Source organism: Physcomitrium patens, chromosome 24 (assembly GCF_059467195.1).
Source record: "Physcomitrium patens ecotype Gransden chromosome 24, ASM5946719v1, whole genome shotgun sequence".
NCBI lineage: Eukaryota > Viridiplantae > Streptophyta > Bryopsida > Funariales > Funariaceae > Physcomitrium > Physcomitrium patens.
Window position 1 is genome coordinate 4,293,092 of NC_143433.1, and position 27,425 is coordinate 4,320,516.

At 38.5% G+C, this 27,425-nt stretch overlaps 4 protein-coding genes across 5 annotated transcripts; 1 reads left to right on the forward strand and 3 right to left on the reverse strand.

The window, feature by feature from the left end:
* The first annotated feature begins 181 nt into the window (after nt 1-181).
* On the forward strand, nt 182-6,730 carry LOC112277002 (nicotinate phosphoribosyltransferase 2). Of its 2 annotated transcripts, none has more exons than XM_024508916.3 (15): nt 182-1,011; nt 1,674-1,821; nt 2,509-2,628; nt 2,924-3,058; nt 3,178-3,239; nt 3,618-3,693; nt 3,824-3,925; nt 4,154-4,270; nt 4,483-4,541; nt 4,711-4,885; nt 5,131-5,265; nt 5,367-5,465; nt 5,594-5,702; nt 6,003-6,112; nt 6,437-6,730. In XM_024508916.3, exons 1-15 carry the CDS (start codon nt 794-796, stop codon nt 6,512-6,514), a joined length of 1,743 nt encoding a protein of 580 aa, XP_024364684.1. In that variant the 5' UTR covers nt 182-793; the 3' UTR covers nt 6,515-6,730. The 2 variants fall into 2 exon arrangements, with proteins under 2 accessions (XP_024364684.1, XP_073387201.1); XM_073531100.2 differs by having other exon boundaries at nt 200-1,011; nt 1,674-1,816.
* Nucleotides 6,731-8,871: 2,141 nt separating this feature from the next.
* LOC112276313 (acyl-coenzyme A thioesterase 2, chloroplastic) lies at nt 8,872-12,688 on the reverse strand. The gene is made up of 6 exons (XM_024507498.3): nt 11,855-12,688; nt 11,251-11,428; nt 10,771-11,009; nt 10,333-10,566; nt 10,020-10,148; nt 8,872-9,733 (listed from the first exon to the last, which is right to left on the reverse strand). Exons 1-6 carry the CDS (start codon nt 12,572-12,574, stop codon nt 9,569-9,571), a joined length of 1,665 nt encoding a protein of 554 aa, XP_024363266.1. The 5' UTR covers nt 12,575-12,688; the 3' UTR covers nt 8,872-9,568.
* Nucleotides 12,689-14,366: 1,678 nt separating this feature from the next.
* On the reverse strand, nt 14,367-18,133 carry LOC112276653 (cyclin-U1-1). Its single transcript, XM_024508144.3, has 2 exons — nt 16,874-18,133; nt 14,367-16,124 (listed from the first exon to the last, which is right to left on the reverse strand). The coding sequence occupies exons 1-2, from the start codon at nt 17,398-17,400 to the stop codon at nt 15,719-15,721; spliced, it is 933 nt and encodes a 310-aa protein (XP_024363912.1). The 5' UTR covers nt 17,401-18,133; the 3' UTR covers nt 14,367-15,718.
* Nucleotides 18,134-20,637: 2,504 nt separating this feature from the next.
* On the reverse strand, nt 20,638-23,365 carry LOC112276654 (cyclin-U1-1). Its single transcript, XM_024508145.3, has 2 exons — nt 22,052-23,365; nt 20,638-21,743 (listed from the first exon to the last, which is right to left on the reverse strand). Exons 1-2 carry the CDS (start codon nt 22,588-22,590, stop codon nt 21,380-21,382), a joined length of 903 nt encoding a protein of 300 aa, XP_024363913.1. The 5' UTR covers nt 22,591-23,365; the 3' UTR covers nt 20,638-21,379.
* Nucleotides 23,366-27,425: the final 4,060 nt, after the last annotated feature.

Sequence of the window (27,425 nt, forward strand, 5' to 3'; positions counted from 1 at the left end):
CCGAAGAAACTCTTTAGGCTCTTTCTCGTCCAAGCAAGAAAAGTATCCAAAAGTAAAAGCAAAAAACGCAAAGAACAAAAGACGACTGATGCCGATTTTAAAAAGTAAAAGATTGTCTCGGACCGAAGCCAGCTGCGCCGAGGTAGCCAAATCGGGAACAGAGTCGTGAAGGGCTCGATTTTTCTTAGGGCCTGCGGATTTTGCGAAGGCAAGTTTTGCTGCACCGATCCGCACTAACGAGGCGGGGGCTTTGTCTCAGCGGCCACAGCAACGGTAGTTTACTCCTAGTCCTCGTATCGCCGTTGAAAAAATCGGGAAACGAGATCCGGAGTTGAGGTTCAGTGTATCGAGTGCATAGCTACAGATTAGAGGGCCATGAATGAGGGTATTAAGGGTAACCGGGGATTAGGGACAGAGTGAACAACGGTGATCTGCAGACTTTCCGTCAGGTCGTCATTGCCACCGGAAGCCAACCTGGAATCCGTGGCCACCATGGCGACCAAGTTGGTAACTAAGTGTCTCTGTTACGAGCATGTCGCCACGGCGTGAAGCTCATGGGCGTAGTTTTCCATGGGATGCTGCCTGATGGCGACTTAAGGGTGGAACGTGTCGCGGGGGTTGTTCAATTCAATTTGGCACTATTCTATGTGATTGTTTATAAGTTGACGTGCACGAGTGTGGATTTGGAGTAAGTGTTGTACATTGATCATTTTGTCGTTCGTGAGAGGTTGAGTAAGGGAGTGAGAGCGAGAGAGAGGGAGAGAGAGAGAGAGGGGAAGTGTGAAGTTAAATTATGGCGGCGAAATCGGTGGAGATGCGGGAGACGGAGTTGAAGCAGATGGACTTGGAAAACTTGGAGGGGGAGTCGAAATCAAATGAAGGAGATGAAGCATTTGAGAGTGTGCCGGGTCCGCCTACGAATCCTATGGTGTCCGCTCTCTTGACAGACATGTACCAAATTTCCATGGCGTATGCGTACTGGAGAGCTGGAAAGCATAAAGATCGGGCAGTGTACGTTTCCGTGCTTTGAAGAGTTGTTTGCCGAGATTCTCGAATTGTTGGTGGCCTTGTAATTCGGAATGCTCGTGTAGCCTCAATTCTGGACGAGTAGGATTGTGACAGTGTGTCTCAGCTTAGTGGAATGTCTTCCTCAGTTGAGAATTTGCATCGGTAGAGGAGAGCGGGTACATCGGGGTTGACGAGGAGGCAATTTAAGTGGTTTGCTCCTGCACATGCCCAACCAGGGATTCTAATAATCATCGTATGGACATGTGAATATGCAAGTAGTTTTTGGGCATCCTGTAAGGGTGTTACAAGATTCTGTGATTATCAGCCTCTTGTCGGGTTTAACGTTTCTCATGCAGCACGGTTGGAGACATTCTTCTCGCTGTCAGGATTCGTAGTAGTTGCATATTCTTGATTTGTCACATTTTTATTTTTGATCTTAGTTTTTTATTTTTGATAATCGTCTCGGTTATGTGTCTTCTCTTTGTCGTATCTATTGATATGCGTATTCTCTTTAGATAAGCTCGGTTGTTGATGCATCATTTGAATTTCTAGTATTGGCCATTCTGAAAAACGAGAAGTTTGTACATTGGTTTGTGCGTAAATTACATAAATCTGTGGTTTATAAATCGCTGACTTAACAAACTCCTGGTGCTTATAACGCGCAGTTTTGATTTGCTGCATCGGAAGAATCCATTCGGGGGAGAGTATACAGTGTTTGCTGGACTTGAAGAATGTATTCGGTTTGCTGCTAATTTCAAGTTTACGGATGATGACATCGAGTACCTCAAGGATATTATGCCTCCTAAATGTGAGGTCAGTATAAGCTTCTGATTGCTGGTTTTTACTTCTTAAATAGCGGACCTTCAGTTCGTGAACAGCGTCTAAGGGAACTTTCATTTTTAGTATCGTCAAGTACTATCGTAATTAAATGACTTCAATACCCACCTCTAACTTTCTTGCATTCATAGAAAGTCACTGGGTGTGCCCTCTATTCCAGACATTTTTTTGTTACTTCGGCAGGTCACTATCCCGAGTCTAAGAGAATGCCTAAACCTGGAGAAATTTAAGATCGAAGGGTTGAGAGATATTATTAGCATAGGCAACTAGTATCTCCCTTGTACTCATGCTGTCCCAGAGTATGATGGTTTTGTGAAAAGTCGTTAAGAAAGATTGGCATAGGTATAAAGGTGATCTGTTGTCCAGTGAAAGTGGAGTACTTTTGTCATAATTCTGCACATACTGACATGGCTAATTCCGATGCTCAATTTCACTACAATTCCTAAGAAACATGTGGATAATATTCAATTGAAATAGGCGAATTAATTTTGTATATTATCGGTAAAATAACAATATATTGTGTTGTAGGTCATCTTCTATGTAATGAAGCCAAGGCAATTCTTGTCCCAAACTTTATGACGTAATGCATTATATATATATATATATATATATATCTAAAATCTTTACGGCTTCAATGAAATACTTTTTTTTTGAAATTTGCAGGACGAGTTCTATACGTTCTTGAAAAGCGTTGATTGCTCTGAAGTCGAAATATATGCCATTCCAGAGGGCTCTGTGGTGTTTCCGCGAGTCCCCTTGATACGTGTTGAAGGACCCTTACTGGTTAGTTTCTGTTGTTCATGTCAAATTTTACCTTGTAAATTGGAATCCTGTCGTTTTGCATCTTGTTCGTTGATATTACGTGAGAGAGTTGTGGGCTGGTTTGAATAGATTGTTACATGACATGTGACGAAGGGATCTACAGCTGCTGTTATTTCGCTATCATCAGAGTTCTTAGAATTTTATATTTGGATGGTGTTGTTTATTGGAGTATAATTGGGGTACAACACCTGTAATCCATTTTTTTTATTCTGTTGGGCCAGTGTGATGCTTATACTGTATGATCATGTGGTTGCAGATAGCACAATTGCTAGAAACCACATTTTTGACACTGGTCAACTATGCCTCATTAGTAGCCACCAATGCCGCCAGGCATCGTCGTGTTGCTGGAAAGGACAAAACGCTGCTAGAGTTTGGGTTGAGACGAGCACAGGTAAGTGTATTTTAGCCCTACAAGTGCACTTCTGGAAATTACAGTTGGCAAACATGAGCATAGCTTGTCTAAAATCTGCACATAGATCAATTAGTTGTAACGGTAGCGTTTCTGTGCAGGGTCCAGATGGGGGCATCAGTGCATCAAAGTATTGTTACCTCGGAGGATTCGATGCCACTAGGTAAAGGCCAATCATATTCTATGCTGAAACGCTTGAATATTTTAGATGCTCGTTTCCTATACACCGATACCTCTAAGATGTTGCCTCGGGGGAAGCACAATGTCCGTAGTTTCTGCCGAACATGTACTTGAATTTACGTTGATATCTATTACTGTATTTTTCTCACAATTTTTGTGCTGAAATTTTTGGTGTTTCTTTGTTTGTTGAACAGAGCATTTTAAATGTGTTATATTTGAATTTTTAAGGTAGTGACACTGTATTTTGATTTTTTTTTGATTTTTTTTTGATTTTTTTCTATTGACCATAATTAGTAAGGTCTTGTAGCTATTCAGTTCTAGAGTATTAGAGGATACGCCTGATGGTGTGAGGTCCTTGTAGTAATGTTGATGCAGGACGAAGGTTTGGGATTCCAGTTCGAGGAACACACTCGCATGCATTTGTTAGCTCTTTCACGGTAACGCACGAGTATTTGATTATACATTTATTACCTCCATCTTCATTGATTAAGCAAACGCATTTTTCAGAAATCTGGTCTTGTACTACGTAGCTTACATGATCAATGACCGTTTATTGCTGCTCTGCAGAGTTTTGATGAAATTACAGAGAGGTCCCTTGAATATGCTAAGGGCGGGAGCAAATGTGAGGACTTTGTTCGTTTGACACAATTGTGGCTTAGCCGCATGCAGGTAACTTATACATTTTCCATCATAGAAAACTTAGGCTGTTAAAAGGGGCCAAGAGAACATCTGTTAATTCGATTACTTGAGTCTCATTTAGTTACTTACCTCCAATTGATTTTCTTTCCTACCATGGAATAATTGTAGTTGAATGTACGCTTTTGTGCTTGAAAACTTAGTGCATATGCTATTGCGTGTTTTCACCGTAAATTTGCTGTCACGTGTTGTGTGATCCAGGAATCGTCTAGACTAAGAGAATTTTTTCTTGAGACCAATCACAGCGAGTTAGCAGCTTTCACTTCGTATGCCCTGGCGTTCCCTACAGCGTTTCAAGCTCTTGTCGACACGTACGATGTATGTACCTTAACGGTGTTCCTTACGCACAATTCACTATTTGATACAACCTGTGTTCCAAGTTCTGTAGCATTTGAACCACTTTTTGCTTACATTCTGTTCGTGATGTGAACAATGTCAGTTTGTATGTGAAAAAAATTCTAATAATATAAATTTGGTTGCTCCCCAGTGGAAATAACTCCCGGAATTTGATGTTTGCTGTGTTATCACAGGTAATAAGGAGCGGTGTTCCCAATTTTTGTGCCGTAGCTCTTGCACTTCATGACCTCGGGTAGGGATGTCATATTTCAGGTCTCAGATTGACTCCTTTTCTTATAGAATGGAGCTTATAAAGCTCATAAATAACTTAAATTACTTTCAATAACATTCTTGTAGAACACTGTTTTAGTTGCAACACTCAGGTTTTTTAATCGTTGGATATGAGTTCTGTGTACATGCAGATACAAAGCTCTTGGGATCAGGCTGGACTCTGGTGATTTATCGTATTTTTCTATTGAGACACGGCGTATTTTTCGGATTATTGAGGAAGAGTTCAATGTCTCTGGATTTGGGAAACTAGTCATTGTAGCTAGTAGTGACATCAACGAGGGAACTTTAGATGCTTTGAACAAACAGGTCCTCATCAAACTTTTAAGTTGTTTTTGAGGTGCCAATTGTGCAATTAATATGCTGTACTAAATGCATTGTGTTGTAGGATCCTCTTGGAGCTTGTCTCTTTTTAGAGCTTGAGTCGTCTGTTTGGACTTCCATCAATGTCTTTGAAAGTTTTAGAAACATTGATGACCACAAACAGTAGGTGCATTCCTCACTCGTTCTAACCATGACAAATTATGTTAACTATTTTGATGATGGGCCAGTAGACTCATGAAATTGATGCGTTCGGGATTGGCACACATTTAGTTACGTGCTTCTCACAACCAGCACTTGGTTGTGTATACAAGCTGGTTGAAATCAGAGGACAACCAAGGATGAAACTTTCGGAAGATTTAACCAAGGTGTGAAACCATGACTTGAGACTATTGCATTTTTTTGAATAATTTTAACCCAGGTGATTTGCGTTGGGAACCCAGCTCTTGAATAACGTGAGTTGTGGCAGGTGACGATTCCATGCAAGAAACAACCGTTTAGGTTGTATGGAAAAGAAGGAGTTGCTTTGGTGGATCTCCTTATTGGAGAAAGTGAACCTAATCCCAAGGTGCCATGTTCTACTTTTAACCAAAGATTTGTAGTTATTATTTGTGCTAGGTCATTTATGGTGCTGATTTTGATCAGTTGAAACCCATGGCTATGGAAGATAAAACTTACTGCACTGAACCTATGCAGCCTGGTGAGCGGATTTTGTGCCGCCATCCTTTCAGTGAATCAAAGCGAGCATACGTTGTGCCTACTCGTGTTGAGCCTCTCTATAAGTGCTACTGGAATGGCTTACGTGGTAAGTTGGATTCTCCCACGCTACAGAATCTTGTCTTCAATTTCCATGAGATTCTTGACATTCACGGGTCATTAACTATCTGTTGTGCGATCATTACTTAAGATTTTCATCCACTCATGTCATTATAATAATGTAATGGCGCACATGGATAACATCTTCCAATTGTGCAGTAGACAGTGGTCAGATTCTCAGACAACTATACAGGTTTGGTTTTTGAATCTGGTATTATAATAGTTAGACCTTTCTCTACTATTACATTCAGACTAACAATGTGCTGGACTTGTTCATTGTTTTATTCAGGGAAAAGAGAGCGCTTACCTTCCTTGGTAGAGCTTAGAAAACGTTGTTCGCAACAACTAGATGCAATGCGCACAGACCACATGCGATCACTTAATCCTACCCCTTATAAGGTTATTTCCTGCTTTATGTTGTCCTTTTGTATTTTTTTCACGTTATGTGAAAGCAAGTTGCTTTTCTTAAATATTCCAAGACCCTGTATTGGCATGAATGTGGGCAAAGCTGATTACTAGGATTTGGGAAAGAGTTACTTTAAAATGTGCTCCATCTTCGTGATTGTAACATCGCATGTTCAGGTTCTGTGGCATTCAGTTAGCCTGAGTATGTTGCTCAATTGTAAGATCCAAGTGTAGAATTATGAGCCTTGTTTATATTTATGCTTCAAAAAGTTAATTTGAGAAGTTTTCTGAGTGCTGGTTGTGTTCGATGCTTTGCAGGTGAGCGTGAGTGTGAAGCTGTATGATTTTATCCACTTCTTGTGGTTAAATGAGGCTCCTGTCGGTGAGTTGCAGTAACGAAATAACGAAGCTACTAGTTAACCCCTAATACACTTGGTGCCTTTTGTTCAATAGTGTAAAAACTTTGAGACTAGATAGCTTCTTGGTTTAACTTTTTTACGTTTTACTGTACTAAATTGTAGTGAAGGAATTGTTTTCAAATATATATTGTGCCAGAGCACATTTACCTTGTAACAAGTTTTGCTCAATAATTGTTTTAAAACCTATTATACATGTGCATTATAACCTATTTCTTCTTCAATGTTTAAAAGGCAATGTCTATTAGACACAATACATAAGTGTATATACTTGCATAAAAATTGGTTTGGGAGAATAAAAATTATAGTAGATTCTTTCAATACAACATATTGATTTTAAAAAAAATCTTTTATATAATCAAATACTTATTACAAATTAGATTATTTGGTTTCATAATAATCAAACGAGTTTCAGCAGACCTACTAATTTTGTGAGTTATAATACAATTGATTTGTTACTTATTACAATATCATTGTGAAAGAAATTATAATTAATATCAAATAGAAAAAATAAATTAAATTCCATATTTTTGCATCTTGTTACACTATTATTACAAGGAAGTCACTAGATAATTTATTAGATATAGTATGTAATGGATCTTTTGTTGCTAAGAAAGTGTCCCTATCTACCCTCCATCTCTACTACTAAGCCTAAATCTTGTTGCAAAGAGAAGTTAGAAAGACATTATATATTATAGAAAAAGATTTTGGAAAGAGTTTTATAAACTAAAAGACTCTTTCTTCTATAGTGAGTTAGTACCTACTACAAGAAAGTTGAAAAAGTTAATACCAAGATAAAAGATCATTACTAATAAAAATAAGTATAATATAAACTAATTAATAAAATATCTAAGAATATGAATCAAAGAAATAATATTAATGTATATAAGAATAATCAACAATATATTGCAAATCAACAATAATCAAATATCTATTGCAAATTCCAACTAAAAATACCAAACAATATCCAATTTTTAGTCTACTTCTAAAATATTAGGCATGTTATGCACAAATACATTATTCAAATGCCACATTGCATAGTCAGATGATAATTGATGATCTCATAACTAATAAAAATATATATATATATATATATATATATATATATTTTCCTGTGCCATGTGCATTGCCATACTATTTGCATGGTTGATAAAAATTAGCAATAGTCACATATATTCTACACTAAGTAAATTGTAGTAATAACCATACTACTATTACATCAAGTTGCTTCTAATAATAAGCCACAACCACTTCATACACTATCTGACTTGATTAGCATGTCTTAGCTACACACATTCATACTATATAGTTAGAATATAATGTACAATTGCAATATCAACATGTAATGACTAAATACATAAAACACATTGTCATCATAATAAGGAAGATGCATTGGAAGAATTTAAATACTTAAATCTCAACTAAAGATAAAATATAATAATACCATCTTTATTTACTTCCTTTCTTTATATTCAAGTTTCTTTTATATTGACAAATCTCTAATATCCACTTCATGAGGCACAAAAAATAATCCAAATAAAAACCATCACATATATTTTGAATGTTCATTATTCTTGAAAAGTTTGACATGACCAATTACTATAAAAAAAAATCTTATAATAGTGGACTTAAACAATCCATATGCCACCTTGTAGAATAAATATTATACAAAATTATTGTAGGATTATCTACATAATACACATTTCACCTCAATTAAAATATATGGAAACTTGGTATCAATTCTACTATTGATATGTGACAAATGACATTGTGCGTTATTTTAATTTTGGGCTATCTCTTAATAAGCTTTGTTTAATACCTTTGATCTTAAGTTAAAAAGGTGCTAAGCAAGACTTGGGATCTTGACACTAAATCTTGAGTTTTTTCTAAAAGAAAGACACTTCAACTTCTTTCCATTGTACATCTTTGATTACAAACAAATATGAAATTTGTAGTCAAATAACCTTGGTAGATGAAATTGTGAATGAACTTTAGTTGTAGATGATCTTTGTTTTACATACAAAAATTAGATTTGGATAAAGATTATATTTGGATTAAACTTAAGCTACCATGCTCCAAAAAACAATAGTCCTCTTATTGTTGTTATTATCATAATAACAATTGTTTTAGCAAATTAATTAGCATTGTATGAAAGCACTCATTGTTTGTGAAATGACATAGCCCCAGAATTAATGTTCTTGGCAAATAAGTTGTATTATGTTTCATAAAATATGATGTGTGTTATAGATCAATAAATTTGGCTTTGATACTTATAAGGCCTTACTGTACATTAAATGCTCGATGTACAATTAAGTTCACTGACTATCATAAAAACTCTTTTGTCAAGTCGTTTCCAATGATTTTGTCATAAATGAGTAAGTTAAAAGTAAGTTCCTCCCAAACACATTGCCACCCCTTATGTCAACTTTGTCTTAAGATCAATGGTAAATAATCCATCTAAAGAACCTACAAGATCCATTTCAGAATCTAAACTCTTCAAGGATTTTAAAATTCTCAAATGATTATTGGCCCTACTACTCTCCATTCCTTCATTGTTACCATCTATCAACTTCTTTTCTTTTTTTTTCTTTTTTTTTTTGCAACTAACAGACAATCCACCTTTCAAATGCAAAATTGCATTTTATAAACCCTCAAAACGCACAAGATCATCTCACTCTAATGGTCTTGTTCCATGTCTTTAGAGATGGAAGCCTGCACCAGTACTTGGGCCCAACAGTATACATGGATGAAAGATATGTCTTCCTATCTGTGTGGTTCTAAATATGCCAGAAATCTTTAATTTTGTACGCTACAATTGTGCATGCGCACAATTGTCAATATGCACCTGAAATCCCTCCCGCTGTCTATCGTGATTAATGCGGAGAGTGAGGTTGACATAAGATACACATGGAGGGAAGGCCTTCGCTGCAAGAGATGATATTCAGGCATAAGAAACCTCTGAGCTGGACGGGCCTTTACTTTCAATTTCACAAAGCAGAACTCTCAAAGCTTCTTGATTTAAATACATAACAAGTCAGGGAGAGGGCGCAGTATGTGTGACCACGTGATCGGCATCATATCGTGCAAGATAACCTCGTGCCTCCTCTTCAGTCTCTGGAAGTACACGCCGCACTGGCATGATTCCAGTTTTTGAAATCTCAGAGTCGACTGAAAAGGTGAAGTAAAAAGTGTTGGAGACCTGTCACAGTGAACGGATTTTCAGTCGTTCACTGGTGAACTTTCGCTTCTGAGAGCTGTATTCCAGCGAGTGATGCATGCGATAAGGAGTACACGACGACAGTTTGATAAACCAGTTTACGCATAATAAACTTGTGGCAAGAGATAAGGTTAGTAAATTGCAGATGAAGTTGATACTGCTGAAACACTAATCATTCCTCGTACTCAGACTACTAATGAATTGATCCACCCAAAGAAGTTATCGAAACAATCAAAATAATGACCGGAAGATTTTTTGTGCAACATACCTCACTGGTTCTTGCTTCAGGTTGAGTGACATTGGCAACAACTTCAACATGTATGAGAGGCCGATCCACTCTGTCTACTTCCGTGTAAAGAACGCATGCCTTGAATCGAAGCAGGTTTCCAACATCCACCTGTACAACAGACCTCCTCTTGAGGTGAATCGATGACTACAGAGGGTTGCGATGGGGTTACACAATCATGCCAAACTCAGCAAAATCTTACACCACAGGAAGTGCTGTAACGTACGAAGTTGGATAAATAATATGGCTAAAAATGTGAACACAGATATGCAGAGTGATGATTGTCTTCACGCACCGGTTTTCGAAAGTCTACATGATCAACCTCACGAAAAATAGGACGTGCCCCAGCGAACACATAGCATGTAGCAAAAGCTAGCTCGTAGGCACGTCGCATGAGGAAGCCCCCAAAGATCCGTCCATGCATATTTCGTTGCTGAGGTTGACAAATTAATGCATTCTCAAGCTTTGTCTGGCGAATTAGCACAGTGTCACGGTCTGCAAGCGCTGGCATGTCGCACAATATGCGGCCCTGTCAAAAATGCGGATCGAACCCTTGAAGACATTAATACCTAAGTATCACGCACTCCGTTGAGTCCACATTTAAACTCTCATAATCTATTATCACCACACGTGCTTTGTCTGACAGTTACTCTTAAAGAAATTTAGTGATAATGAACTTCCACACGATCTTGCCACAGATACGACTAGCTACATTAAGGCACCTTCTGCCCACCTCAGCTAGTATATCTTTGAGCCTTTTCTGATTTACTGCTTCTTTGGACGCGTCTAAACTGCCTTGCTGCCGACGCTGTTTCCGATGCTCATTTCTAGACTCCCCTTCTGCGAACAAGCTCATTTCCGCTTCTGTCTCTGGAACCAGCTGGTTCACAGGAGCTGACTTCTTAGTTTCAGAATCCCGTGCCACAAACGTGAAGTTCGCAACCAAGGCAATATTCTCCTTCTCAGGCTTCTCTGTCAATTATGAGCACGTGAGCTAGGAAAATCTATATATCTATTTATCTATACTTTTTCTTTTTCTTTTTTGATGTCGAAATAAAGATGATTTTTGAATATCTAGCTTCAGTCAAAAATTTCGTTCAATACAAAAATCAATTCCATATTGCAGAACCGGTAAAGCCAATTTGACCTTCCCAAGCTACACAATCGGTGGATGAAAATAGGTTCGATGAGGTTCTTGCTCCATGAAACATACCTGCTACTGGTTGAATAACCTCCATCCGAATCTCCATGGAAGATCGACCAACCCATGCAACTACACCTCTCATCATAAGATCCATCTCTACGCTGAGGGGTTTCTTCGTGCTGATTTTGTCGACGGAGGCAGTTACTAAAAGCAGCGGCTGAGTCATGTGATTGTCATCTGAACAATGCTGCCAGTATAGTTGCTCTTATTTTCGAGTAAAATTTCAGGACTGCTCACAAGCATTTTTATTTTAGCAATTTCCACTAGAATGCGCAAATTTTCAAAATCCTCTTGTATTTCAAATAAAAAACGAAAAGGCATTAAGTATATATATATATATATATTCATTCATTCATTCAAGACACTTTCCAAATGATTGAATAAGATAATAGGATCTCCACGCACATAAAAATTAGTAGACCTTAAGTCACAGATTGGGTTGCTCAGCACATAGCCAAATACAGTTGCATAAGCTCCAATGGCGTATGAGATCCCGACAGACCAGATGGCTGTCGCAATCCATAGAACAATCCACCGACATCTGAAACCGAAAACCGTAAGGACTAATACATTCAGACAAACGCTTTAACAAAATACGATATCAGTACGATACCTTCATAGCGATGGTACCCGCCAATGCATCCAAATCCTCGAGCAGCTTTCCAATGCGGCACCCGTTCCAAGGATTCCGGTATTGCTCCCTCAAAATTGCATCACTCGCTAACCCATACAACACAGTCGTCCGGCTCGTAGATGGCGTTCGCCGTATCAGCTCCGTGGGGGAAGAACCTGCACCACGCTTCCCATCCCGTTCCCTGATGCTCGCCCTAGCTTGCCACAATGCGGCTGTCACAGGCGAGTGATACATGCCAGGCCACAAGCTCGAAGACATATCCTCGTAACCTTCTCCTCCATCAGACGCTGCCACGGGCACCGGCTGCTGCCCGGGGCCCAGGGTCCACGACACTCGCCGCGACGGGACAACACTCTGCCCCTCGTGCTTCTCACTAACATCATCCTCCACCGACGACGGCGGTTTCGCAGAGGTCGAAAATGCCGTCGCCCTCGCGCCTCGATCACGTCCGCCTCTTATCCCCCCCTCCAACCTCAATCCCTTTTGCAACGTAGTTCCAACTCTCGGTAACGCCACCTTAACCTCCTCAGCGAACGCTCCATTATTTCCCCAGACATTTTCCGTCTGATTTCCACATCCAACATGCTCCGCCACGCACGAAATCCACCGATTCAACACAGCATGATACGTCACGCGATTCTGCAGCGCCAGTCTCCTCATGGCGTCCTTCTTCCCGCAGCCACGAATCAATGGCGCCATTGCTGCCTCTGCAACCTAACAAATTCTACGGCACGCAAACACAACACAATCCATGCCGCGAAATGGCTTGCGATCCCTCACAAAAATGAGAGATCGGCTCTCTGGACGTTGGGATTGCTTGAGCTCCTCCTCCTCGCCGGTCTCCTTAGCCGCCTTCAAAGTAGCTCTGTTCACACCGTGGGAAGAAGGTCTTGGACACGTCAGCAGCCAAGGCAGCTGAGCTGGATTTAGGGTTACATTTAATAGGATACATAGACATTCGAGGATTGTGCGTATCGATGGCTTACTCGTGGCCTGGATTATTAGTGTCATTTTATGATGTATAAGGCAGTTTGATGAGGAATATGCGAACGAATTTCTTTTCAGTTTAAAAAATGGATTGGTTTGAATCTTTGATTTTTCATTAGATTTGACCTAATTGATTTGTCAATGATGATGTTCTCTGAAGTTTTTTAATGTTCTATTTCAAGAGTGAGACAAAAATTTTGTAGTTATTAAGACTCACAATTACATGTATGTGTATGTATGTAAAAAATGATGGTGGCAAGAGTTGGTAATTGGAAATTTCGTTTTATATATAATATAATAAATATAATTTAGAAGTAAAAAAAAAAAAAAAAAAGGAAAAAAAAAAAACAAACAAACAAACAAACAAACAAACAAACAACAACAACAACAACAACAATACTGATGACTTTTGTAAAGAAAATATTATTTCAAGTACTAATAAAAATATACATTTTTGCAATAACTTGTGCAAAATAGTAACAAAGCAAAGCTTTTTAACAAAAGTAAGTTGGATTTTTACACATTTTTCTAATTCTAATTAGATTATGTAAAGATGATTTTATGAACTTCATTACAAGTTTTTTTAAATCTTGGCATAACAAGATTATATCAATAAAAATTGTTTTAGCAAGTCAGTGCACATTGTCCCACATTAAGAAATTATAAAATTAAAACTTGTGAATATATTTTCTAATGCAAGATGGAAGTGTCAAAGATTATAAATATAAATAATTAAATAATGTTACGATTGATTAAGATTATTAATTAATAAATGCTAAAATTTTATTTAAATATATGGTTAGAATGAAATTTTTTATTTTATTTTTCAATTGATTAAACATCTAAATAAAAATATATATATATATATATATATAAAACCCATGTTTAAATTTCTTTGTAAACATAAATTGCATCAATCTAATAGAGTATATAGACATAATGTAATTTGATGATACTTTGACAATTTATTCAACAATCCTGGATTCATTGTTTAATGTGATGAAGAATTAAATTCTTTAAATTTCAGATTTAGTATCTAGAAATTTACTTTTAATTGAAAAAATAATATAATTAATTTTGAAAGTAAATATCATACATGTGTATATATCCTGTAAACATAAAATCTTAATGACAAAGTAAAATATTATGTGAGCTAAAATAAGAATTTAATTTGTAAGCAACTCTAATAAACATATATATATATATATATATATATATATATATATATAAACTATTTTATACCATTAGTTTTCAGTTTCTTTGTCAACAATCAAAAGTATATTTCTCTACCCAAAAACAAACTTGTCAATCGAACCCCCACTTACGAATACACAGTTACTGACAACAAAACCATACTTACAAACACTAATTCGTTTACAAGCTCTATAACATAACTGGTACACACATTATTTTGATGAAGACATATACTTAACTGTTGAAAGAAAAGAAATGAAAAGAAAGTTTCAAACTGTTAAAAACGCATAGGAGACATGAATCTTGCAGCTATTTTCAATCAGTAAACCCTGAGAAAAATATTTATTCTTTTGAAAAATGACCTCCGTTACAACTTAGAAAGATTATCAACTTTGATGTATTAAATGAGACATCACGTTGCAATCCCAAAATCATCTCACATGCCCCTTCACACATCAGCTAACCTAATTGCTTCTACCCAAGTCTCTCATCAGAGAACAAGCTATCTCGTCACGATTCACACTTAAAGGGCAAGTAGAATTTTCACAACATCATGCTGATACATGAAACTCTTGTAGTATAGTTTCTCAATAGTGGTCTCACAATTCGAGGCCGCAATGCCACTGGTTTACAATCATTGACCAATTATCGATGTCGAGAAACCTGTCTCGCATTTCGCAATGTACATTAAAATATAAAATGGTTCACTACTTGCAGCTGCCTGGACTCCAGAGGATTAAGTTACGAAAGCTGTTGTGGGGCGCGTACCAATTCTGGAGATCAAAGGATCTCCGAGTTTGCAACCCAAATCACTGAAGGATTCTTGAGAAGCACTAATCGTCACAACCCTGGTGTTCAAGCAATTACCGTGCTTCGCAATCAGCTGTGCAGCGGGAGCGTCTTGCAGTTGTTGACCCCCCCCCCCCCCCTCTTTTCTTGTCTTCACCTCAGAACCTGAACCCGCAAGTAACTGGATTCTGTAAATTAGCACCCCACACATCCACTACTCGGGAGCCATTCCTGCTGGACGAGCTGAACCAGTGATGTAGCTACGAATGCAACAAGGCCCTTTACCAACAGTCATGAATGCTTCTGAGCAGCGTCGTATGTGAGCACACACTTGCACGATGTCTCTTTCATTGCTTTTTTTCTGAGGACATGGCTGAATGGTTTGAAGCAGCTCACGTTTGCTTCGCCAAGAATTGGAGTGCTTCAGAACATTGCATATTGACATAAAACTCTCATGCTTGCTTAGAAGCTCCAACGGTTTTCGTTACCTATGAAGATTTACTCCCCCTGTTAAAGCGATCTTAAGTTACGCGAGCTCCCATACGCAGCATTGCGTACCCGCCACGTCGGGCCCTCCACGGCACTGAGGAGGTGATCCTTTGCCACGAATACCGACATTGATTACCTTGAGCATGAACTGCACATTGATATGTTCAGGTACCACATTCTTGGCACCATATTTAGAACTCCCTAGAAAGTCTTGCTGGAATCAGTGGCTGCATATGACTGTCACTCTAAATCGACTCTCAGCACAGTTAAAAGTAGCACGCCGTGTGTAAAGGAAGCAGTCCCCATATCTACAACACTAGCTGGGCTGTGAGGATCCTTGGGCATTAAATGCCTCAGGAGGCATTGAACTGGTTAAGAAGTCTTTCAACGACTAGGTGGTGAATCTCTGGCAAAATATTGTGACAGAGGTTGCTGATACCGCAACGAACTCTGCTTACTGCCCACATACGACGCTGGGAGTCCAGAAGTTACTCGTTTATTATACCTGGGAGACATCTCTGTGGGGGTCTGTGGAGCACTTCCCCGAGGGGTTCCGGGGGCAGTGCCATATGCACTTACAGGTGCACTGCCAAATGCTGGCAAGCTTCGTTCCGGTTTTTTCTCAGAGATAGCGGCTATGTCCCTCTCCAGATATGAACAATAGCTCTCGAAAACACTAATTGTGACGGATAACTTGAAATCCAGGCGAAACAAAAACTCAAGCTCGAGGCGATTCAACTCAACAACGCTGACACCTCCTACCCTGGCAAAGAAGGCATTGTTGAAGTGCCTGCATACAAGGGATTCACAATAGATCAGTTACGGCTGAACTTCTAATAAAATGTCAGTCAGAAGCCTAGAAATTTCATCTATACGATTTAACTATCGGCAACACTGACACAAGGAGTATTACGTGTAACAAAAGACCATACGCTGGGCAAAAATTCAGCAAATCACGGGAACCATAACTATGATCTAACGTGCTGTCGATCACAACTACAACAACCGCAATTTTCACTCACGGAGACATGTCACTTCAGAAACCTTGACAAGCACTAAACAATATTATCTTAACGACTGCACTTGAAATTTGTTATACACAAACAGGATGTCGATTTCCAAGTTACCACACGAGGCAGGAGAATTTTCATGCTACTCGAAATTACTGACTTTCTTGATTTGATCGATGGATGATGCTTCCAGTCCACGTTTAAGTCTAAATTTCTATCTATGAACAATAACGACCATGACAATCAAAAGAAAACATGACGAATTCACAATCACTGCACAACTTCCTCCAGATGACAGACGACATATCAATACAGCTGATAAAAACACAGCTTTCAAATAAACTGATACGCCGAAAAAGTATCTAGCTTCTCAAACGACATCTTCAGAATTAACTAAAGGCCAACAAACTTCAAATAAGCGGGAAGGAAATAAGGAAGACTGACGAGTGAGGACATGTTTGCAAAACAATACGATTCCCCACATCAGAATTGAGTAAGAGCAGTCCGACTTTGGTTAGCTGAGACTTACACGTCATCGAGCATTTTAGTGGCCACCATAACGCTTGTCACCAACAGCCTGTGCACGTTGAGAGAAGTGACAAGCAAATCTGGTTGTCGATGGATAAGGCGATCAAGGTATACGTATCCGACCACAAAACAAGATGGGCTGCAATTAGTATACTTAAAGATGCGCTCCAGATATTTAGCGATGTTAATGCTGGGCGCCCTTAGACCATGGAAAATTGTCAGCTTCTTGCCTTGCTGGGACGGTGCGTTGGCAAATTGTTCATTCCTGGAAACGAGGCGATCAAGCACAGCCGCGAGAACATGCAAGACCTTAGGAATCTCTCTCTCAGAAGTTGTATTGGGGCCTTCATCTGCATCAGAGGCTTCGATAGAGAGCGATGACGAGCCTTGAGAGGACGATACCTTGCCAGTGCTTCTGGCAGTACTGATAGTCAACTGCATCCGCAGCGCGTCTACGTAGGGCACATCGTCCTCGTTTTCCCTCCCATTGTTCCCTAGGAAACCCGGTGTTCTGCAAGCGGGGGGCATCCTTCCCGTCTTGAATGCCTGTGTCACAACCTATCTTCCGCTCCCTTTCTCACTTCCAAACTAAGTCAAAAGCTGTTTGTCCAACCCTACCCAGATGCCTAATCCGCTCGGGACCGCAACACTTTCACGCATTTCGTTCCCCTCGACCTCCATAACCATCACTCAACAGGATTCATGAATTCTACCATTTTCACCTGCAAATTTCCTCACTATTCCCACTACGATCGAATTTCGACAAGCTGCATAATTATTCCCCCCAAAGAATGATCAACATCGTCGTCGTAGATACCCTTCATCTTGCAAGCAGTTCAAAAGACCTTGTCGTAGACACTTGTGCGTAAACAGCACTCCAGCCAGATAAGAGGGACTCAACGCTCCTGAAAAAGGCTTATCCATCCTCGACAGGCAGATGAATTGAGCTTCGAATTGCGAGGTGTATAAGTTACAATAGTTCTATTGCGAAACATGGGGCAGGATGTGCAGGAGAGAGCAGTGCTTCCAGAGTGAGACAAGTGCTTGCTGAGAGCGACGAAGACACACGACTTGTACTCATAAGGTTTGTGAGCTGACAACCCACGGAAAAAATGGTTGCTGCATATCATCCAGTTGTTGATGGGAGACGAAAAGAAGCCGGCCCTGAGATTTGTGGTAGAGGACTACGGCTGTCAGAAATGAAACACTAGGGGGTGACTACGTCAGTAAGTAGCATAATAACTATAAAGATGTGGAAGGCAAATAAACCAATGGAATTCTAAGAAAGCACAAAAGGTTGCGAAGATCTCAACCACTGAATCATTGAGTCTGCTGGGCCCACATTCAACCGCTTCGTCGCAGCCCTGCGCTCTAAGACAAAGAAGCCACGCACCTTTCCTGCGAAAACTGGACAGCCACACCCATCTTTTCCTTTGAAGCACATGTGAAAAATCCTACAATTGTGGAAATATTTCGAACGCCAACACACAATATTCTTGACCTGGACGTCCGCACTTAGAACTTAGATGAGAATCGGGAAAGGCATCTAAACTCCCAGCAATCGGAAGCTTCTCAGGGGGAAAGCGAAAGTGAGAACAATGGAGAGGACGCCCAGTCTTTTGATAAAGCTGGCAGAGCCACTGATTTTGTATCTTGAAAAGTAAGGAAACGCGCAAAAGTTTCCGAAAGAAGAAATATATATATATATATATATATATATACATACAAGACATTATGCCCTGGAACTTGAGACTGGTACGGATTGTTGGAATGGTTAGATCCAACAACACTAAGAGGTGCAGACTGCTGGGGCGAAATCCATACATGACAAACGCACAGATGCACAAGATGAAATCTGCACCGCCGGGTAAGCATTCGCGTTGTTACTGAAGTCGAAAGTTAATTCGATGAAACAGTGGCAGCCTGTAATTCCAGCTCAATGTTTTCAATAGTTTCTGACTCTCTTCCTGACAGACAGGCAACAATACAACGCAACTGGAACTAGCTGGAAGACGAGGAATAATAGGACTGTACGCGAAGCTAATTGAAGTAGCGAATGAATCAGGCAATTAAGCTACATCAAACATGTCTCTGGCAGCAAGAAGACAATCTAACCATATCATTCCGTGGAATTCGCAGTCAAAGCTTTCATGATTCAGAAATGTGTCTGCATTTCACAACGAAAAAAATGATTTGTCCAAGTAAGCATGAGACTAAAAATCAGAGATGAGATGAGAAGTGGCAGACGATCGAGGTGAAGCAAGCTGCCCTACCCTAACCTAACCGTAGCTCCAGCTCCCCGAGCTAGAACTTTGCACTTAAGTTGTTAAGACTCGTTTTCCCAAATGTTCTCCTGCTGGCGTTTGGCCTATCCTCCCTCGCATGTAGCTTCAACTACATTCTGTATTTATGGTCTGAATTCTTTTACAATACTGCAGAGAACTATCACGCCGAAACCATTATGACGTGAGCCAGTTGGACATGTTCTACATCGGCTTCAGCTTGAAATATTTGTAGGCGAGAAAGGTTAAATGCCCTAATTTCTGACCCCCAACTTTAACAGTTGAGCATCTCAAATTCGGTGTTCTGCGAAGCTTCTCTGTGGTCTACCGAGGAGATAGTGCATTGCTCAATCGACTATTTTTTTCGACACTCAGTTTCTTCTTGAAAAGTTATCTCCGATTAAGCGGCGACTGACGGCGACAGCAGATAGGTGAAAGGCTCAGGTGGGTGCCGAGGAAGAAGATGACATTAAACGATGCCCAACTTGGGATCGTCAAGTCGGGTCACAGATAGCACAAGTCATTATTCATGATCCGCTTAAATGTTGGAGCACATGGATTTTTTAGATCCACCGATAGGGCTTCTACTCTAATTCGAGAGTGTGCCAAAAGTAATAGCTAAACATAAACGACGAGCACAGTGGATGACACCAGAACGCAGTGCTGTTATCAACTGTAGCGGATATAATTGGAAAGACATATCTCGGATGAAAGAATCCCATTGCATCTACTTGATTTGAGTATTTAAGTTCACGTACTGTTAACTCTCCTGTTCAATGCTGTGCATCTTTTGAAGAGACCTAATCGGATGCTTCGGTGGTTCCTATTAATGGCCTGAATTCTGGTTCCAGCTGCAAAACAAACGAGAAAGCCTCTGAGGCCGAACTTCCAGCTAATCTTTATTTGGAAATCCAGGGTCATCACACGATTCATACTTTAACTGCTGTACAAGGGTCTACCCCATACGACTCCAGATACAGTTCATCCTGCCACACTGGCAATCACGAAGACTAGGAAGGAATTTGAGCCCTCCAAAATTTGTCGAAAGCGACAGTAAAATCAGGTGAAACCGTGTCAATTGAATGCTATAATTCGTTGCTGGCATTCACTGAGTTCGAGAATTGATTGGCTACTCAAACGCGTCAGAGGAGACAGCGTCTATTTTATCATAGATCTGTATCACATGTGTGAAAACAACAAAAACAAAAAATTTTAAAAATAAAAATGAATAAAAAGTGTGTCTACACTCCCGAACACATGAAACGAGTACTTTACGCACAAGAGGAATCGACCAAAGCCCCCAACATTCGACCAAAAGCCGAAACAAAGAATCAAAGCAAATAAGCAAACCACCTGGCATGGGTAGTAAGCAAATCTAAGGGTGAATGGCTTTCATCGTCACATCAACAAGTCTGCACATGAAATTCTTGACTCGACTTGGTGGCAGATTGGATGAAATTCAGGAACACTCAGAAATCTCAACTCCTTAAACAAGTACATCAATTATGTAGATACAAGAGCATTAAAAGTACAAAATAGTCGAATGCTCCCAATGTGTGGTACACATTATGCAAAATCAAAGCCAGTCATTGGCGACAAATTCCCGCACCAAATTCATTCCGGCTACATTCAAAATTGAGCTCTACTACATAACTAGTCACTTGACACTCTAATCCGGTTTCTTCTGTATATAAATTTGACGTTTCATACACAGACTGAACTGAATGAGAAGGACGTGTCTTCTGATATTGACAACCAAGAAGGAACGGACACACGCCAAAGTTCCCTCTCTAGGCATTTGATGCAAGTATAAATCCCTAACTGCTGAATTCCTTACCTTGTACCCAAACTAGATGATAGTGCAACACATGTTCCCTAACCGGATAAACAACTTCATCCCAAATTAGGACTTGAAAGACAGGATGGCGATGAGATTTTAAAATTTAAACTCGTCGGTCATCCCTGGCACCACTTTGCAGATGCCTCACTACATTGCATTGCCTGTACCAGGCGTGCTCATAATCGATGACAGCGTAGAAAACATCCGGTGCGCTCTTTTCGACTGATATATCCTTGAAAAAGAAAAGATCGACCTGAATGCATAGATGCAATTCCCAGAAAATAGCAATTGAAGAACACTATCTCTTCGATGTCACATGATCCTTCCTCGTGAATCTCTTTCTCTGTTAACCTAAATATTCTAATAACAGAGAAAGGAGAGAATATCAACAACTTGGAGGCGAATCTCTAGCCATTATTCTGGCAAAAGTCTGGTGATACTCTGTCTGAAGTTGGTTTGAATCCAATGACTCTCTCTGGCGTCCAGGTGATGATCTTTTCCAATGCACAGGTGACTTTCCACCTGGACTTGTGGAGGCACTATCGAACGCGGGCAGCCTTCGTTCTACCCGCTCTATCTTCTTCTCTGTAGCCATCACTTCCTTTTCAAGGTAAGAACAATAGCTCTCAAATATACTGACTGTCACAGTGAGCCTGAAGTCTAGGCGAAACAGAAACTCGAGTTCCAATCTGTTCAGCTCACCCACACTCACACCTCCCACTCGAGCAAAAAAAGCATTGTTGAAGTGCCTGCAAAACATTCGATCCAGAAGCAATCCATGACATCGCAGTTGCAGGATCAGCGTCGAAAAGAACCCAATGAGAATTGCTGAAGTTCTCGGAAGCACTCGACTCATGCAGTGAATGCCACCCTATTCTAGTTAAGTTGGCAATGGTCGCATCAAGAATCATGTCTACTCCTAGTCATTAACGAGCATGCTTCATATCATCACCTCAAGCTTATGACAGCAAAGATTAATGTGCAGTTCAGCCTTCAAAAAACAAAATCCAGAAAATGCATGATTGCAAAAATGTAAGCCGCGAAAGGTGTTCCTTACACGTCATCCAGAATTTTGGTGGCCACCATAACACTTGTAACCAGCAGACGATGTACGTTGAGAGACGTGACAAGCAAATCTGGCTGACGATGGATGAGACGATCAATGAAGACATATCCAACAACGAAGCACGATGCGCTACAATTTGTATACTTAAAGATGCGCTCCAAGTACTTCGCAATGCTAATGCTGGGCGCCCGCAGGCCGTGAAAAATAGTGAGCTTCTTCGAATTAAAGACGCCTGGTTGGGACGGGGTGTTGGCGAACTGCTCGTTTCTTGCAACAAGACGGTCTAGCACTGAGGCTAGAACAGTGATCACCTTGGGGATCTCTCGCTCGGAGGCCGTGACCCTCTCCTCGTCATTGTCTGTAGTAGTGCCGAAGGTAAGGGAAGAGGAGTCTTTCGAAGAACCTTTACCCACACTTTTGGGATGGCTGCCGTTGGAATGCATCCGCAATACGTCTGCATGGAGCACTCCGTCCTCACCGGTGCTACCGTTTTCCACCAGAAGCGCAGGTACGGAGCACGCGGGCGGCATTCTGGCCAGCTTTAAGCCATCTCCGCACCCAGCCTGGATCTCTATGCCGCTGCTTATCTACAACGGAAAATAATAGAGCAACTCGGGCTCTTTCCTACGCTACAATTCTTCACACTAGGGTTACAGACCTAACAACCACATCTCAAGGACGCGCTACGCTCCATCGTGTTCCTCCTCGGGCAAGATTTGTGACTGGTCACTACCTCGCACCATGCCCTATCACTATCCCTGCCAAGCACACGGCGCGACGTGTTCTCCCATCACTATGCAACCCTGCGCAGCCCGGCATTCCAGCGAAGTCTACACTCAACCTCCGCGCGCACCACAACAACACCTCTCAACTCCCTACAAAATCTGCTCATCTCCACCGAATCCCCTCGCTTCGACTCAAATCGCTCACAATCCGATGCACACAGCGACATCTCGAATATGCCCCACGGGCAACGCCGTGAAACCTCTCAAGACGACAAAAACTATGCAACCTCCACATGAAAACTCTGCGTCATCGTGAATCAGACAAGGACGCATATTCTTCATCGGATCGCAAGCCTGCTGGAAAAAGAAAGTACGAGAAACAGAGCACCACCGCCCGGCTCCAGCATCGACACATGTTCCCACCCACTCTCAGAGAATCCAATCACTGATTAGGCCATCCCTTCACAACAGCCATCCAGCCCAGCGAATGCCCGGAAAAATTTGGCTCTCTTTGATACAGCCCGGTCTCGGCCGGCATAGCTCACAATTATGCTCCTCTTCCTGCTGCTGCTATTTTGCTCCATAGCCGCGGCAGTGCTCCAGCGTGACGTGCCATGCTCGACAATAAGCGATGCACTTTCTCAGGCCTGTCACCGCTCCAGCCTCTCCCCCTACAGCCACATCACTAGCTTCCCCCTTTGACCAGATTGCATTGACCTCCACTTTGCCGTTGTAGCCCATCTGCACCTCCATGTCCGGTGTGGCGATGTCTCTGTACATCCAAACGGTTTCCATTCTATGTGGATGAAAGTCATTCGATCCGGTGTGAGGGTCGCTCTCACAAGAAATATCTCCTCATGTGACATCACATTTAGAGAATAATAGGGTAGAATATTGACAACAATGACATGGAATGAGTTAATGATACTCTTTGGAGTAATGAGCCCCAATCATTGTGCCAAGGAAAGTGTAATGAAAACAACCTAAACAAATATATGAGATTCTACCAATTTATAATTCCATATTGTTACTATTGCAATTCAAAATTTCACATGAATATTTGTTGTTGCATTTTTATGTTATTTAATTGTGTTGTTTCTTAAGGATTATGTTTAGATTTTTTACTTTTTTTAAATTATTTTTATATTTTACATCATAAAAATTCTTATTTTGATGGTAGTTAGATTATTTTTATTTTTTCTCTCTTTATATGTTTTGGATACAATTCAAATTGATATAAAAATTACATTACAAGAAATTCAAAAAAATTATTTAAAATATTCTATAGTATATATATGAAACATTTTAATGATATTTTTTTGTATTTTTATTTCTAAGATGGTTAATTTGAAATAGCTAATAAAGTTATACCATGTATCTTTAATATGAAATAGCTAACAAAGATGAACTAAGAGAATTAACCGGAAGAGACAAAAAAACATCCTTCATTAATTACATATTTTATTATTTTTATTAAAAGTGAAGCAAAAGTAAAGCCACAATTCAACTTTTGATGAATTAGAAATCAACATCTATATGTTGTTACTACAAATTTTTAAGAGTAGTATTGCAAGATCACTAGGCATGGAGCTTGGAAGTTCCTAATTGAAGTTGTGAAAAGCAATGTTGTTTCTATGGTTGTAGTGGATTTCTATGCAATCTTTAATTTCTTGTCTTTATCTTATTGCAGGGCATCATTGAACTACTTTTATATATAAATGAATAAATTCAAGCCTAATAATTTGTTTTGATGCCATAGATGATTGTGATTCTTGGACAATTTATTGAAGCTTTAGAGATGCTATTTGCAAAGCTCAAAGGATTTTTAGGATATGAAGACGTCACCTTTCAAGTTGATTAACAAATTTATAAGGAAGAAAACTTTGAAAGATTAATAGCAAAATCTTGGATAATTTGTATAGTATTTGAAGGCAGCACAAAAAAATGTATATGTAGCAAATTTAAAAGTTTAAGCTTGGAAAATTTAAAAGTTCAAGCTTGGCAAGAAATATAAATAAATAAAATATATATATATATATATATATATATATATATTTAAAAGAACATATTTTAAATTTTAACTTTAAAACATATTAATTATATATTTTTATGATATATATATATATATATATACTTATTAAAGTAATAATCTATCACAATCTATAGCAAAATCAAGTCTCAATCACAATGGTTGCTATGAAGTAATCCATACTTTTATAAACCACACTTAATAGTCTAAAAAACAAGGTCACTTAAGCCATCTACCTCCAAATGATTTTTAAAAATTTTGCAATGATCTATCAAAGCTTAAATATACAAAACATCAAAAGCTCCAAAGACTTCTTTCTTTTGATGTATTCAAACTTTATTAGGTACTCTAAAACGTGCCAACACATAATCAAAAAAGTCATAGTTATAAATTTGAATTTTTTTGTAGCAAAGCTATAAATTTAATATACTTATTAAAATATTCTACCATCAATACATATTTAGTTCTATATGAGGTTACAATAAGTAGCCCAAAAAATTCCAAAGATTAATGGTAATCCAAATCCATAAAAAGTAAAGACCTCAATTAATATGATAAAGTATTAAAATTTGATTTAATTCAATTGCACACTTTACATTCAAAAACATATGACTCAACTTCTTGATATATGATAGTCTACAAATATTAGTTTTATAATATAAAATTAATCTTGTACACTCAAAAATGTCTAAGCTCCTCATATACTTGTTGCACCAAAGAATTTTTTTAATCTAGCCTTGAAACTATTTGCTTAATTTTATTAAACCATAAACAAAAGAATAAAAAAATAAAATTCAAACAAAACCTTGTTATTTAGTGATTAGTCTTATTTCTTTTCATAACAAAGATAGTCAAAGAAAATTTTTCTTGTTGAAGCTTGTGCAAGATGATAAGGTCATCTAACATATTGCTAATTATTTGGATTCTATCAAATTATTCATCTAAGCATTAATCATGTATTACAGTTGTAAAGTCTAACATTAAAGTTATGTATGTAGTTGCATACAATCCAAAAATTGTTTCTTTATCATGATTTCTATGCCATGAAGCTGCAATGAAGTCTTTTTCTAAAGAACTATGATTATAAGAATTTTTTTTTACATCATAATGTAGATCTTAAGTCCAAAATGTTTAATACTCAAAAAAATCCTATTGTAAGAAAAAAATATCTTTTTGGCATAGGCATTAGATATCAAACAAGCCTTTTCTTCTAATTAATAAGATATTAATCTTTATACATGTATTATTTTTTATCTAATTGCTAAAATAATCATTTTTTGAAGATATAATTATTCCACAAGTATACTTGCCATTGAAAAGTTCAATCAAGCTTATATCAAGGACATGAACCTCAAAGAATAAAAATATCAATACATTCTTGTATCATTTGAAAAGACTAAAAAATCACTCAAAGATAGTATAATGTTAAACTATAATGACAATTGCTAAAGACAAAAAGACTAAAAAGTCTTAACATAAGATTAAAGACTAGAAAGGCATTGACAAGAGTAAAGAAGGCTTTACTCTTGCCTCCATATATACTCTTAACTAAGAGCTATATGGTGGTGTCCTATAAGACCTTTAAAAAGTGATGTCTTTGTAAAAAACATATTTTAACTTATAAGACAAGTTTTTTATATTTATACCACATAATTAGCTTATTCTACAAGCTATCAATATGTGGTTAATTTTTTGACCAAAGTTTTAATTGACTAATTAACTACAAACACATGTAAAATCAAAGCAACATCTACAAGGCTTCTAAGAAGCTTTTCTAAAAAATATTATAAAATAAATCTACTTTTATTTACTTCTATTTAGTCATATAGATAAATATTAGAATATATATGTATGTCCGTGACATTACCCACTCTTCTCTTCTAGTAACGAATTTCACAAGAATAATCATCATATGTTGAGAAAATCTAAAATGCAGCAATTTATGTTTATTACATACTCTGATCTTTATTCTCTTCAAAGATGGTTGATAGGTCCTCTCAACCATTAATAGTGTCCCATACTAGAGTGAAAAGACCACCTTATTATTTGATTGTTGTTGAGGCCTTTGTAACTTCCTTCAAATAAAACATTTGGAAGACTATTATGAGTTGTTCTAACTTCTAGTTAAATCACCAAATATTGGAAGTCTCTTCTGAGATCATGATACCAAATATATTATATCTTGCCATCTATTTGATGAAGAATGTGTTGTTCTTGAGGATCTTTATCTCAATTACATCATCTTGAAGGTTGTGACAATTGTAATATTTTGTTTGATAAGTCAGCAAGTCATAGCTCTTGAGTTGAATATGCTAGTTGTTGATTTTCCATCTCTTTAGCATCACAAATGCACAAAAGTACCAAACAAGAGGAGAAGATAGATTTCTATCTTCTCTAAATCTTATTTCTTTTATAGTAAAGATTTGTTATTCTTTATCTTGATTTTGATGGATGTCGTTGATAAAAATAAATATCAACCTTTTTTATTGTATTTATAAGATTTTTTGTTAGCTCTCATGTATGTTCATTAATATCATATCTATGCCAATTAATAAGATATTCTAACTTATTTTGATGTTGCATTGAATCTAAGACTTCTTCTATCTTGAAT

Bases quoted from the DNA above. Each gene is read 5' to 3' on its own strand.
- LOC112276313 (XM_024507498.3), bottom strand. From the start codon at position 12,574: ATGGCGCCATTGATTCGTGGCTGCGGGAAGAAGGACGCCATGAGGAGA. The intron at 11,429-11,854 runs GTATCGTACTGA...CTATACTGGCAG, and splicing joins CGGGTACCATCGCTATGAAG to CATTGTTCAGATGACAATCA. The intron at 11,010-11,250 runs GTATGTTTCATG...CATAATTGACAG, and splicing joins GGTTATTCAACCAGTAGCAG to AGAAGCCTGAGAAGGAGAAT.
- LOC112276654 (XM_024508145.3), bottom strand. From the start codon at position 22,590: ATGCCGCCCGCGTGCTCCGTACCTGCGCTTCTGGTGGAAAACGGTAGC. The intron at 21,744-22,051 runs GTAAGGAACACC...AATGTTTTGCAG, and splicing joins ACCAAAATTCTGGATGACGT to GCACTTCAACAATGCTTTTT.
- LOC112276653 (XM_024508144.3), bottom strand. From the start codon at position 17,400: ATGCCCCCCGCTTGCAGAACACCGGGTTTCCTAGGGAACAATGGGAGG. The intron at 16,125-16,873 runs GTAAGTCTCAGC...CCTTGTATGCAG, and splicing joins ACTAAAATGCTCGATGACGT to GCACTTCAACAATGCCTTCT.
- LOC112277002 (XM_024508916.3), top strand. From the start codon at position 794: ATGGCGGCGAAATCGGTGGAGATGCGGGAGACGGAGTTGAAGCAGATG. The intron at 3,059-3,177 runs GTAAGTGTATTT...GTTTCTGTGCAG, and splicing joins TTGGGTTGAGACGAGCACAG to GGTCCAGATGGGGGCATCAG. The intron at 4,542-4,710 runs GTAGGGATGTCA...GTGTACATGCAG, and splicing joins CTTGCACTTCATGACCTCGG to ATACAAAGCTCTTGGGATCA.